This window comes from Panthera tigris, chromosome D4, assembly GCF_018350195.1.
Source record: "Panthera tigris isolate Pti1 chromosome D4, P.tigris_Pti1_mat1.1, whole genome shotgun sequence".
Classification (NCBI taxonomy): Eukaryota; Metazoa; Chordata; class Mammalia; order Carnivora; family Felidae; genus Panthera; species Panthera tigris.
Window position 1 is genome coordinate 87,606,967 of NC_056672.1, and position 13,738 is coordinate 87,620,704.

At 58.3% G+C, this 13,738-nt stretch overlaps 1 protein-coding gene across 3 annotated transcripts in view; it reads left to right on the forward strand.

Annotated features, from left to right (window-relative positions):
* GPR107 (G protein-coupled receptor 107) overlaps positions 1–13,239 on the forward strand; it is a 63,935-nt gene extending 50,696 nt beyond the window's left edge. For all 3 annotated transcript variants that reach the window (XM_042965189.1, XM_042965187.1, XM_042965188.1), the window contains exons 15-18: positions 4,583–4,632; positions 6,219–6,302; positions 6,620–6,738; positions 12,868–13,239. In XM_042965189.1, the coding sequence (XP_042821123.1) occupies positions 4,583–4,632; positions 6,219–6,302; positions 6,620–6,738; positions 12,868–12,964 (350 nt within the window). In that variant the 3' untranslated portion in view covers positions 12,965–13,239. The remainder of the gene's footprint in view (positions 1–4,582; positions 4,633–6,218; positions 6,303–6,619; positions 6,739–12,867) is intronic.
* The last annotated feature ends 499 nt before the right edge of the window (positions 13,240–13,738 follow it).

A 13,738-nucleotide genomic window follows, 5' to 3' on the forward strand; every position in this document is an offset into this window, starting at 1 on the left:
TGTGGGCCCGGCTCAACGTGCAGCCTGGCTTTCGGGCCTGGGAGCGACCACGAAGATGGGGGCCGCTGCTGTGCCCTCCCCTGCAGAGGGACTTGGGCTCGGAGCTGAGGCAGACTGTGGAAATGCTGAGCTCGAGGGTGAGTCAGAGCGACGCCGACACCATCCAGCCTTCGCCATCATCCTTATTTCTTTAATTTTTATGTTCGACTCAGAATCCCCCCCCCCCCACCGAAGCACGCCAGGGAGGAAGCAGGAGAAAAGGGCGTGGGGCAGGCGGGGATGGTTTTAAGCCTCACGGCTCTCCTTATACCCAGGGAAGGGTCGTTTGGGAAATTTTTCACCCTTTAAGAGACTGTCATGGGCCTTTGTGTCTGTGTGTCTCATAAATCCTCTGGCATTAAGTTCTCGAGATGGACTGCTGCGTTTCCTGAGCATTGCCGAGCATTTTGAGCCGTGGGCTGCCAGGGGATCCCAAAGCTGTGAATTGCCTTTCTCTCGGTACAGAGCGTGGGCACGGAGAGCACGGTCCCTCGAGAAAAGTAGACTGGGTTGGGAGTCCTGGCCTCTTCACCTACGAGCTGGGTGACCTCGGTAATTTGCTGGACTTCTCCAGGCCCCGAGGCTTTTCCTCTGTGAGGCAGTGGTAACGGCAGCTCTTCCTTCGTGGAGGCCGTCGTGAGGTTTGCACCCGGCGAAGCGTGAGAGGTGCCTGGTGTGTCTGTGATTCCCTCTCGGTCGATGGTGACGACCAGTGTTACGGTTCCACGACCCCCCAGGGGAGTCCCCTGGGAAGGAAGGGGACCGTCTGTCTCCTTGCCGGCCTCTTAGTTCCTCTTGGGTGTACAGAGGCGAGGTAAGAGTCTAGGGAATGGACCGCACCTCCTCGAGCCGGGCACATTTGCTCTCGTTCCTGGTCACAGAGGTGGCTGCCTTGGTGAGCGTTTCAGACAGCTGGGTGCTTCCTGTCTCCTGGCACCTGTTCCAGTCTCATCAGTAGAAAGTAGTTGCCAGCATCGGGTCCCTGGTCCTCCGTCCCCGGGAGGTCCTTCGGAGTCCTTCCGGCCAAGCCCTGTTCCGTAATAGGGGCGGCCGGGCCTGGGCACCGGGAGAAGCCCTCAGGGTGATTCCGATGCTCGCCCCGGCGAGAACCCCTGCCACGAAGACCTCCTCCTGCCCGTGAGCAGACCGGGGCCCGGGAACGGAGGGACGGGCCACGGAGGTGCAGGGGCCGGAACGCAGGGCCCTGGACTCCCGTCCGAGGCTTTTTTCCTCCCGCCGGGCTCGCTCTCTGACCGTCTCTGCCGTTTGTCGCGGTGGGGCCGGAAATGGCCAGCCCGGGCTTGAGGAGCCCCAGCTCCCGGGGAGCCCGGCCTGCTGCGGCCGCTGAGCGGTAGGCTCAGCAGCCTGCTCCGCTCCAGGGGACAGCTCGTTTGGAGCAGAGCAGGAGGCGACTTGGGAGTCGGGGCTGTGACCTGTGCCTCTCTGCTCGTTGCGCAATTGCTGGTGAGGTTTCGCCGTCCGGGGCCGGCCCCTCCCCGCTCGGTCCACTTGTACCCACCGGGGCCCGGGCTCCTGGCAGCCGCCGCAACCCCGCCGATGGCCCGCTCGGTATCGGGTGGATACTCCGTCATCCTAATCCTGGGACCTCAGACACTGAGTGCTTACCGGCTGCTCTTTGCTTTCCGACGGCTGCCTCGTCAGTTCTGCCGACAACCCTAGGAGTAGGTGTGGTTATCCCCGTTTTACAGACGAGGAAACTGAGGCCTGGCAGCTCTTTTCAGCCCACGGGTCCTGCCCCCGTGCTGTGATAAAGCCACCTTTTTGCGCCAAAAGGAAAAAAAAAAGGGGGGCAAAAAGAAATGGAGGCCCAGAGAGGCTAGGAGGCTCCTCTGAGGTCACACAGCCAGGACGCAGCACAGTTGGGATTTGAACCCAGACGTTCAGAGCTGCACTGCCCTCGCTTCTGTCTCCCTGCCTTCGCCGCCTCGGCTGTGACTAGAGCACGCACGGGGGGGGGCCGGCAGACTTGTCACCAAATGTCTCCCGTGTGACTGGCAGTGGTGTCCGTCGTGACCGTGGGTTTTGCAAACAGCCTCGAGCTTCGCTTTCTGTGGCTGCATTCCCTATCGCCGCTTGTCCCCAGGTCTGTTTGTCCGTCCTAGCGAGTGTCCTGCTGTGGGACAGTGCCTGGGCACGGGCTCATCTCTGAAGCACCTTGTGGCCTGCCTCGGCCCAGGGTGTCTTAGGCGGCAGGGGGGACATTAGAGCGGCGTCTTCCGCACCCTTCTCACACGAGGGTCCTCGCCCTGCAGCGTCCTTCCCCCTGTGCTGCCTCTCACCCGACCCCAGACTCTTCACCCTGCTGGGAGGGAGGGGTCATCAGACTTCCCTTGTCCCTCCCAGGCGGGATCTGCCTCCCCCCTCTCAGGGAGACCTCCACCAACTCGAGGGTTTGGGCCTCAGTTGGGCTCTCTTTCTTGGTTCTTAACATCCTTTCTCCAGAGAAGTTGTTCTCGAATGTGGATGTGACCAAGGCAGCCGCTGCTCCAGACCCTTCAGGGGCTCCCCGAGGCCCTCGCCACCGCCAGGGAGGAGAGCCGGTGGTGTCTCTTTTCGGCTCTCCCCACGGCCCAGCCCCCGGCCCCCAGCCTCTCCACAGTGCGGCCTGCTTCCTCCTCCCCGCTTGGTGCTCTCCCCCCTGAGCCGTCGTATCTGTTCTTCCCGAGCACTCTGCCCGCTGGCTTCTCCGCTCTTGCTCCCTCCCAAGCCCCGCTCAGACCTCTGCTGCGACACCAGCTCCTGTGGGAACCCTCTCTCTCGCCCTCGTGCCCCTGGTCTAAGTTGGGAGCCCTTCCTTGGGCGGGGCCTCCACAGCCATGGCCTGTCGTGGCCCCTTGGAATCTAGGACTCAAATCTTGATGCTTCTGTCCATCTGGCTGACGGTTCTTGCCGAAGTGAAGGCAGGAGTTTCATTTGTAGGATTTCTTTCAGCCAAGGAAATTCGCAAGACACTTTGCAAGCGTTCTTACTTAAGTGGTCTCCTTGTTAATACTGTCCTTTCTCAGTGATTCCCAAGGAGAATCGAGCATTCATATTCCAGAACTAGTTGGCTGGTTTGGGAGGGCGGCCATCCCCTTGCCCACGTGAAAAAGAAATACAGAAGCAATCCTCGTTCACACAGACGTGCGAGGCTTTAAATTCGTGGTGGTTTAGCCTTCTGACACTTCTTAGTCCTAACGCTTGGTCCTCAGCGAAACTCTGCCAGCCTCTAGCCGGGCAGGGGCACCTGCTTGCGTCACAGGCTCGCATCACACTCGCTGCCCTCGACGCGCCTCGCATCGAGTGTGGAGCTCCTCTGTGCTGCGAGAGGCTCGGGGCCTCTCTTTCCCTGAGGGACAGCAGCCGCCCTGGGGACAAAGGCCACAGCCGCCCCGACTCGGCCTGGCCCAGAGACAGAGTGAATGGCAGAGTGGGTAAGATTTGATTTTAAAAACAAGACTGCCAGATAGGTTGCTAGATAAGAAAGCTTTTGCTGATCAGCCTGCTTTAATGTAGCTTCTTTAAAGGTTGCGTGCGTACGTGAGTCCGTTCCAGCTCGAGACGTGGATGTCATGGCCGCTCAAATCTAACGTGGGGTTAGATTTTCTGTAAAGATTTTCTGATGCTCCCGTGAGGGAGGCATTCGGTTCCTCCCAGGAGGTTCTCGCAGATACTGTTCGTTGGTAATCGTGTTGAAGGTTAGCATTCCAGGGATTTCTGTTGGAACCCTAAGCTTGACTGCCCCCCACTAATCATGAGCCAGAGGAGGGGGGAGGGGAAGGGGAGCCTCCTCCACCCACGGTGCCATTGTTAAACGGAACCAGTAATTGAATGCTATTAAGCCAAATTAATTTGCCTCCTGCAGGAAGGTCTATGATGAATGAAAGGCTTGCTAATCAGGGAGGGAGCCAGGCTGCCCTCTGCGGTCATCAATATTTCATGGCCGTGGGCGGTGGCAGGAAGTTAGCTGTCCTGGCTCCCTGACCTTGAGCGATCCAAAGGTAGGACACGGCCAGCAGGGTTGTATTTAAAGGGCTTGTTACAAGTGAAATTTGCAAGATGCGCCCGTGGGTTCATGGAATTTATACCCTCAGCTAGTGGGAGGTGCGGGGACCCACCCGAGACAGGCCCTGGTCCCTAGTGGGGAGTGCAGCCGTGTCGACCACGGTGGCAGAGCTGAAATGTTTAGCAACGGCTTTGGGGGGTAGGGGGCCGATCTGTAGTGTCTGCCGATTTCTGTGGTGTCCGCACACCCCCAGCATGGCGAGTTCAAAGCTGCTGAACCCAGACTGGGGAGATGTACACCAGCAGACTGCCGGAGCTGGGGACCCCAGCCTGCTGCTCCCACAACTCCCTGATCCTCCCTGGGGACCGGGGGGAGAGCCTCCCAGGCTGTTGCGGCTGCAGAAATGTAGATGTGCCCCCGGCAGCACTCACCTGCATTGGATTTGGCCTCTTGACAGAGGACGCTTAAATGTCACTTGCTTTGAAAGATGAGAAAAGAAGTTAACGTGCCTTTCATTTTGTTCTTTCTTCTCCCTAGCTGCTATTAACTTAGCAAAGCTGAAACTTTTCAGACACTATTACGTCTTGGTGAGTAAAAAAAAAAAAAAAAAAATCCTAGATCTGTAAATAAGCCCAGGACAAGGAGTAGAGCAAACAGACTTCCCAAGAATTGGCAAAAGCCCAAGAAGTGCTACCTGGAGCCGTGTGGGTTTCATTTTATCCGACCGAACTGTGTCTTTTGAGAAGAGAAATTGAACAGCTGAGTCACTTCTTTTTAAATGTTAGTTTTCGGGGCGCCTGGGTGGCTCAGTCGGTTGGGCGACTGACTTCGGCTCAGGTCATGATCTCGCAGTTTGTGAGTTCGAGCCCCGCATCGGGCTCTGTGCTGACGGCTCAGAGCCTGGAGCCTACTTCGGATTCTGTCTCCCCCCTCTCTCTAACCCTCCCCTGCTCACGCTCTGTGTCTCTCTGTCTCTCAATAATAAATAAACATTAAAAAAAAAAAATTAAAAAAAAATGTTAGTTTTAAATTTGGCTTTAAATACTCAGAGAAGTAACACATGCTTGATGTTTTCCTACAATGCAGGGACTATAGAGACAGAGCAAAAGCCCTTTCTGACCCTGACCTTCTCTCCCTCCCCTCCCCTCCCCGTAGGTCATGACTGGTCCCAGTTTGGTGATCATTTCTCTAGCTGCTCTTCAGGCATATTCCATACACGGCCGTCCTTTGGCTTGCTCGTTTTATCCGTTTGCAAAAACGAGATCACGCCTAAAATCTGGACGTGAGAAGTCCCTGTGAGCGGACGCCACAGGCGGGAGTTGCTGTAACTTCTTAGGGTAACAATTTCTTGGAATATACGAGGCGTAAGCTCGCCCGGTGTTCGCTTCCTGACTCGGAAAAGAAAGTTTCTGAGTCGTCTTCCACCTGTGGTTGGACCTTTCCTTCCCTGCAAGCGCAGCCACCCCGGGCGAGGTCCCAGTGGCCATCTCGGCGAATCCTTGCCTCGCTCTCCATCACTAGAGTACTTAGTGTTACTTAGTGTCGTTGGTACTTCCTCTCCACGTGGGCCTCAGGCGCTCACAGCGTCTGCTCAGGAGGCTAAAGCAGCGTTGCCATTACTCCTCAGAAACATTCCTCAGAGCCTGGGAATAAAAAAAAAACCTTCGGGGATGGAGATCAATGGGGTGTGTGTGTAGAAAAGGCGAGGGAAGGGTGACTGGGGAGTTCAGAGCAGCCACACCAAATGTTTTGTCCCCCCAGCGTTGGGTGGGCACCTGGCGATGAGAAGCCTGTCTCTGCCCACGTGTTTTTTGGTTTTGGTTTTTTTTTTTTTTAATGTTCATTGATTTATTGTGAGAGCGAGTGAGCGGAGGAGGGGCCCAGAGAGGGGGAGACAGAGGATCCCGAGCAGGCTTTCTGCTGCCGGGGCAGAGCCCGATACCGGACTCAGTCTCACGAGCCGTGAGATCGTGACCCGAGCCGAAATCAAGAGTCGGACGCTTAAGCGACTGAGCCACCCAGGCGCCCCTCTGCCACGTTTATTAATTAGCCTCAAACGGTTGTGCTCGGGTAATTCTGTTTCTCCTCTGTGGTTCCTTGGCGAAAGCCAGTTGCTGGAAGTGCTGTGATTTCTGTGTTGATTTGATTGCTTATTTCTTTTTTCTCCTCCTAGATCGTATGTTACATATACTTCACCAGGATCATTGCGTTTCTCCTCAAACTGGCCGTTCCGTTCCAGTGGAAGTGGCTGTACCAGGTGGGTGCACGACACGGTGACGTGGAGACTTCCTAGAGCCACTCGGTGCCAGAGGGCGCTGTAGGAAGCGCAGGGATGTGAGGGGCTCTGAAAAGATACCTGTGACGACAGGTTGAAGCAGGGCGTCGTACGCGTCCTCTCGGGGCAGCGTGCTCCTAGCTGGGGCGCGGCACACCTTCCGGGGAGACCCTGCCCTGGCGTTTGAGCGGCCGGCGAGCCGGGGGTCGTGGGGGGGCTGGGCTGGTTCGTTTCTAGTTCCACGGCCTTCCGAAGAGCAGCGTGCTGATCCCTTTGTGGGGGTGGGTTTTGATTTGCAGCTCCTGGACGAAACGGCCACGCTGGTGTTCTTTGTCCTAACGGGATGTAAATTCCGTCCGGCCTCAGACAACCCCTACCTGCAGCTCTCTCAGGAGGACGACCTGGAAATGGAATCAGTGTAAGACATCTCCTTTCTCGCGCCTCCTCCTTTGCCCGGGGACCCGACGTAGCGCAGAGCAGTGCGGTGTGACCTGGGGCAGCTTCTCCGTGCGTCGTGTGGCCCCAGAGACGGTGCCTCTGTATTTAGCAGAAGGACGTGGACGCCTAAGCCCCGGGCTCTCCCACTCCTTGCTTGTTGACCGACAAGCTGTGATGGGCCAGGTCCCTTGAGGTGTTTGATGATTAGCCTGAGGCCGAGTTTCAGAGGTGCTCCCTCCAGCCAGACAGGTGGCCTTTCGACTTGTCCCGGTTCAAAGGCTGAACCTCTGCCCGTGCTGGGCCCTGCTGGGCCGTCAGGCAGCGTAGGACCGCTGTGTGTGCTCAGCCCCCCTGCGGGAACAGTGACCGGAAGGCAGATCCCAGACGGGCCCCAGACAACAGCTCTCTGTGGAAGAAGAAATACCTTTTTACAGATAGCAGAGGGGTAAACGGTAGGACCATCGGACGTTCTAGGAAGAGCAGAATCTGAGCAAATAACTTGGCCGAAGGGGCCCAGATGAAAGTCCCGTGAGCGGCTGCGTGACCAGCAGGCCGTGCTGGATTCATCCGTTCCCCTCACGGCAGGGCTTCCCTGGGGGCCACAGCTAGAAGCTGAATGGCTGGGTCATTTGATGTCCCCCATATCCTTTCCATCAGCCATTGCATCGGAAGCAAGGATGCACTGTGAAGGTATTTTTGTCTCGTGGCAAAAAATAAATTTTGAGAGAGAGAGAGAGAAACCGCACATGCAAGCAAGGGAGGGACAAAGTGAGAGGGAGACACAGAATCGGAAGCGGGCTCCGGGCTCCGAGCCGTCAGCACAGAGCCCGACGCGGGGCCCGAACCCACGAACCGCGAGACCGTGACCTGAGCCGAAGTCGGACGTTTAACCGACCGAGCCACCCAGGCGCCCCACATGGCGGACGTTTTAATTTTGTTTTAGGTTTTGTTCCTCTGTGGCAACACGTGATGGCGGTGGTGACCGTTTTGGCAGAGGGGTCTGTGTGTGTTCAAGTCGGGGCAGGGTAGTGGGGACAGGGGGCACGAGTCAGGTGGAGCCTGGAGAGGGTGTGGCCTTTATCCTGGCGGCTTTGGGAAAGTCGGGATGTCGAGGGTTGTCCATTGGTTGCCTCAGCTGCCGCTGGCATTCTGAGGGAGGACCACTCTGATGGCGCCGTCTTCTGTGGCCGGTCAAGCGTGAGCTGTCCTGTCGTCGTGAAGGGGGCTGCTCTTCGGTGGCTGAAAAGCCAAGTATGTACCAGCCAGAGAGTCAGACCACAGAGGGAGGTTTCGTTGAGGGTGGTGCCCCTGGAAAGGAAGTCGGGGAGCCGAGTGAGGCCAAGTGCCTTTAAGTCAGCAGAGAAATTGTCCTGGGGCTTCCCTTTGGCTGAGAGAAAGTTCTGCCGGAGAGAAAGCCCCGTGGGCTTAACACGATGTGACAGAGCGGAACGGGCCCGAGGTGGAGGGACGCTGCCGTGACAGCCTGCCGTCCGCACTCACCCGCAGCTGGGTGTGAGGGCCGATGGTAGCTTCTCGGGGACACCACCGCGCCCCAGGCTGCCCGCTCCCTCTTCTGCTTGGAGCTGCTGTTCTGAACGGCACCTCTTGAGTCTTCCAGAAACAACCGAAGCCAGAGGCGAGCAGAGCCACTGTGTTTTCTAGAAGGTCGGGAGCTCTCTGCCATCCCCCTCGGAGGGTGTTTCCTCAAGAAAGGAGCTTGCTCTGATCCTCACCACAGAACAGATATCGCTTCCTCTTGGTGGGAGGGACTACTCCCTAGGCCTCACACACCCGAAACCAATCCTCCTGACGAGTCTTCCCCCCTGGTGGCACACGAACTCTGCCCTGGGCCACTCACCGACCTTATTGACTTGCGATTCCGGGTAGTTTCTTTTCTTCCTGTTTTCGCTTCCTTTCTCTGAAGTGCGGTACATCTGGGAGGTGAGTCTTGACGGTTGAGCCCAGGACAGGCCGTGCTCCTCCCGGGGTCGAGTGCTCCCACCCTTCCTCCGGCTCAGGCCTCGTCCGGCTTCTCCCGCTGAGCCTGCAGAGTGAGGGTGCAGTGAGAAGTAGCCGACTTTCTGTCTTTTTGTCCTTTTACTTCTGTGCACACCTCTCACTGGGCTAACCAGAGCCTTGCCCATTTTGATAAGAGAATTTATCCTAAAAAACTCAGGTTAGAAAGAATGGCGTGCGTGCGGTTTTCGGCGTTCAGACTTGGCCACAGCCCCCTGTGCTTTGCATGTCCTTGAAGATCTGAATTATTTTCTGCTGTCTTGAGAAGTCAGAACGGAAGAAACATTTGGTGTGGGTTCCAGGGCCGGGAAGCTGCCTCTCTGGGGTTCCCGTTGCAGAATGCTGGCCTCAGGGTTGCGGCCAACCTTTTCCCACTCAAGTGGGTATGTAACAAAAGTGGAAATGGGAATTCGAGACTAGTAGAATTGTTTCTCGACCAGTCCTCCCCACGTTTCGAGTCCAGAAAAGAATTTTCAGTTGGGTTGTACTTTACAGTTGGGTTCCAGAAACGGATGTGTCCGGGGGCCACTTAGGCCCAGGATCGCGGTCTGGTGCAGCAGAAGGGGCAGCCGGTGCCCGGGGCTCCCTCTTTTATCTTGCTTGTGTCCAGTAGGCCTGTTCCGTTGCGAACGCAGATAGGGTTCTGCTAGGAAAGGAGATGTAGAAGGGAAGTGGGAGGCGGCCGTGGGACCATCTGCTGTCTCCAGCTCTGTTACACTCCCCTGCTCCTTCTCTCAGGCACATCCCTGCCCCACTTTCCTCTCTGTCCTCCACACCTCTCCCGATCCTGCAGGGAGCACATCAGCTGGGCTCCACACCTGCCACCGTCACTCGGGCCTTGAGGCCGGTGGCCTCCCCGAGTCAGGAGTGGCCACTTGGGCTCGAGGAAGTGCTTCCCCGAGCAGGCACCGGAGGCCACGACAGCTCCGGGTGGCTCCGTCAGCCCCGCAGGCGGTTTGGAACCCTGCCCCCAGGGAGCTCCCGGTGTCCCTCGGGAACGGTGTGCCGGGGCGCAGACCGCACCGCCACAGGGGGTTGCGCCCGGAGCCCAGAACAAGGGCGACGAGGAGCTAGTGAGGCAGAGAAAGAGCGAGCAGAGGTGAGAAGGACAGAGCCCGCCCTCTCCCGACCTCACTGTCCCCGTTTGGGAAGTGAAAGGTTACGGGCGCGTGGCAGCCCCGGAGGCTGAGCCTGCCTTCCCAGAGCTGCTGTTGGGGCTGGAAGTCACTGCGGCCCGTTGCCTGACCTGAGCTCGGAGGGGCCTCTCCTCGCCGTGCACCGCGTCGCCGAGCTCTGCCGGCTGTGCTGCGGGTGCTGCTCCGGGGGCCGGTCACCTGGTGGCTTTTCTGCCGTCGTCCCCCCTTAGGCATTTGCGCTCAAAGTGGGACCCGCAGGGAGGTGCCCGCGGAGCCCCGAGGTGGCCGGAGCCTCACCTCCCGTCCCTGCGTGCGGGGCTTTCGGGCGCCTCCTTTCTCCTGCCGCAGCGTCTGAGCCCCAGTCGGCGGGGGCCGGCCAGTCTCGCCTGCCACACCTGGGCACCAGATGTCCTCCTTGCTTCCCAGCGGTTTGCTGTGCGACAGGACACGGAGGCCCGCCGGCGTCACTGCCATCCGCTGTCTTGACCTGCTTCCGCCCGCCTCCCGTCACCTGCTCTCGTTCCCCCTGTGCCGGCGCACACCCCGATTCCTCCGGCCTTGGGGTCTTTGCCCTCTTCTCGGCGGGTGGGCGCACCCGAGCCCAGGGTCGCCTCGGCCGTCTCCCCACTGACCACTCCCCAGTCCCCGGCTCCGGCCACGTGCCTCTGGCCGTCTGCCCCCCATCACCCAGGCTTGCGCCCCCTGCATCCCTTAAGGGCCTCAGCGGCACAGCCGGCCACCCGGTCACCACCGGCAGAATATGGCGGTTGACCTCAGCACCTACCTCTTCTCAGCCCACCTGGAGTGAGTGGCCACTTCTCGGGGACCCGATGTCGTGTCTCCTCCCCCCGCCCCCGCTTACCCCAGCGGCCCCGCCTTCCTCCGGCCCGCACGACAGAGCAAGGGTTTTCTCGGCTGGTTCACCAGCCAGAAAGCTGCATCTGATGAGGGAAAGACAGGGGGCAGGTGTGTGTCCCAGGCCGCAGCCCGAGCCCCACTCGGGTCCCGCGAACGGGCTGTGCTCTCTCTGCAGCCAGGGCCGTAGCCCCACGCGGCTGCTGTCACCTCGAGCAGCTCTGGGAGACACGAGGCTGCGTTTCTCGTCAGAGACCTCCGGCGTTTGGAAAGGCTGTGCTGGGTGTGGAAAGCCTCTGGTTCCCCTGGGCCTGCAGCCACTCCCCCCGTCCGTCCCAACCAGAGACAGCCGGTCCCTTGAGGAGCAGCCGTGCGTGCACGCGCCTGTCGCCGGGGAGAGCCGTGCCCTGCCTCCCTGGCCGACGGGAAGTGACGCTGGGTCACGTGGCCAAGTGAGCCGGTTTCCTTTGTCCGGGGGCCGCACGTACACTCACTGACCGCCTCCGCGGGAACCCCCCGGTTCCCCCGAGGTCTGCGTCTTGGCGGCCCACCTTGTCCTGACTTTGCCAGAAGTACAGCCAACCCGTGAGTCTGAAGGACTCTTGTCTGAGAAAAGTCCCAACTCTGGAGACGACTGGATGGCTTTGAGGCTCGGTCACAGCAGCAACATGGTGGCAGGAATGAAGGGTGGGAAAGGGTGGAAATTTTCCCTTCCCCCGTAAAATCATTTATTTGCCTTTAGCTCCAGCTGGACCGACTCTAGATATGCCACGTATAGGGCCACCGAGTTACCATTTGTAGGTGAGAGGATTTGGTAGCTGGTGGAGGTGGGTGGGGACGACTGAGTTGCCTGAATTTATTTTACTCACTGGGAAATTCTCGTTGTTCTGGGCACATAGGTGCCTCGTTGTTTTCTAGAGTTCCCCTAGTTTCTTTAGCTTCCAGAGGTTTCCTGTGTGCTCCTTGCCCCCCACACGTAGCCTCCTGGGTTACCAGCATCCCCCTCTAGAGCGGTAGGTACGTTTGTGATAGTCGATGAACTTCAGCCTGACGTGTCGTCGTCACCCAGAGTCTGTCACTTACCTCAGGGTTCTCTCCTGGTGGTGTGCGTCCCGTGGGTTTGGACAAACGTGTCATGCCATGTATCGGTCTGACGGACTTCGAGTGGTTTCACTGCCCCGTGATCCCTCTGAGCTGTGCCTGCCACGTGGAGCCGTGTCTCTGCGTGATGTCTCCTGCTCCAAAGCCGCCCGGTCCCTTCCTGGGTCCAGAGAGCATCAGAACCTGTCCAGCTCACAAACTGTGAGGCGGGGGGTTGTCCTGTCGTTGACCCCACCCTCTCGAGAGATGCCGTGACCCACTCCCTGGAAAGGGCCGCTGTGCTTGGCTCGTCACGCTCCCGAAGCTGATGTTCTTGCGTGTCTGACCTATGCATTCGGCACAGGGCTCCGTGGTGCCTGCTCGCCTCTAGGCACCGGCAGAGATGAGGCCCCTGTCCTGGGGTCACAGTGTGGAAGCAGAGCCACGTGCTTGTTGAGAGCCGCGCAGCCTGGCCCCCCAGGTTTGTAGGCAGCCGCCGGTTCCCCATCTCTGACGGCCAAAGAACCTTTGGGCCAGAAGGTTCCTCTGCACCCGTGGTTGTGTCTCATGACTCAGAAAGGATCCGCGTGGCCGGTTGTTACGAGTGACGACACCTGATGAGCTCTGTGTTCGCAAAGTTCTGATACAGACGTTGCTCTCGTCATCTGTGTAGATCTGCAACATAAAAACTCGTGGAGGCCGCGACAGGGAGAGAGAAGGAGAGAGGCCGTCACTGACCGTAGTAATAACAGCTGGTGTGCGTTGATTGGGTGCTTTGGACAATCTCTTCTTTCTCTGATGACGGTTCTGAGAAGCGTGAGTCATTTCTTATACTTGAGAACAGGGAGGTCAGATGACTTGGCAGCGGTCACACAGCCAGCCCGGAGCGGGGTCAGGACCCAAACCCAGGCCGGTCTGTTTCTAGAGCCGACACACGTAAACCACCCGGCTGTGCTGTGGTGACGATGGCCTTTTGCTCCAAGACTGAGATTTTCCCAATTTTTTTTGTTCTCCTCATTCAGAGTGACGACGTCAGGGGTGATGGAGAATATGAAGAAAGTCAAGAAGGTGACCAATGGCTCGGTGGAGACCCCAGGCGACTGGGAAGGCACCGCGTGATGCAGCAGCCTGGCGGCGGGGACTGTCGAAGAGAACCTTTAATTTATTAATCGTCCTAGTGGTGACCCGGGGCGGTCGGCACCTCCCGACGGTGACACCACAGAGCACGTGGCCGGGAACAAAGCGCCACGGAAACCTAATTTTTTACTCTCTTCTATGGAAACTGGACCTGTGGCTGGTTATAGGCAGCTAGAAATCTCCTTCAGGTGGGAATGGTTTGGGGGGGGGCAGTGTAGCCAGGAGGAGGATAAAAGGAAGACTCTGTTTTTAATTTATATTTCTTTCTTTTTTTCACCGGGAACTCTCCGGAAATAGGTAGTCACGCCCCAGGTGTGTCACGGCAGAGACCTTGGGCGAGGGGGCAGGGGGGCGGCGGTGCGAGGCCGGAGCTGGTCACGGCTCGGGAGCAGGGTCGCAGGAGCTGAGCACGGGCTGAGGATACAGGGACAGAGAAGGGAAAGAGAACGTATCATCGCAGCTTTGGGGGACAAAAAGGAATGAAGTTAGGTTATTTTAGAAAGCAAAGCCCAAGCCCAATTTAGTTATATGGAGCCTGCCCCAGGATTCCTGGCCCTGAGTGTCGCCCCAGACCTTGATCCCAGATTCTGAAAGTGACCAGGAACCAGCAGCTCTAGAGGCCCGGTGGTCGTCTTCCCAAAGGGGCTCTGTCGTCTGAGGGCTGAGTGTCACTGTTAGAGTCACGGCTCTGGGACCGTGGTGGGAAGTGCTTTTCTTGATTGAAGGGTATTTAGTGTTGTCTGACGGGTGGGCAGA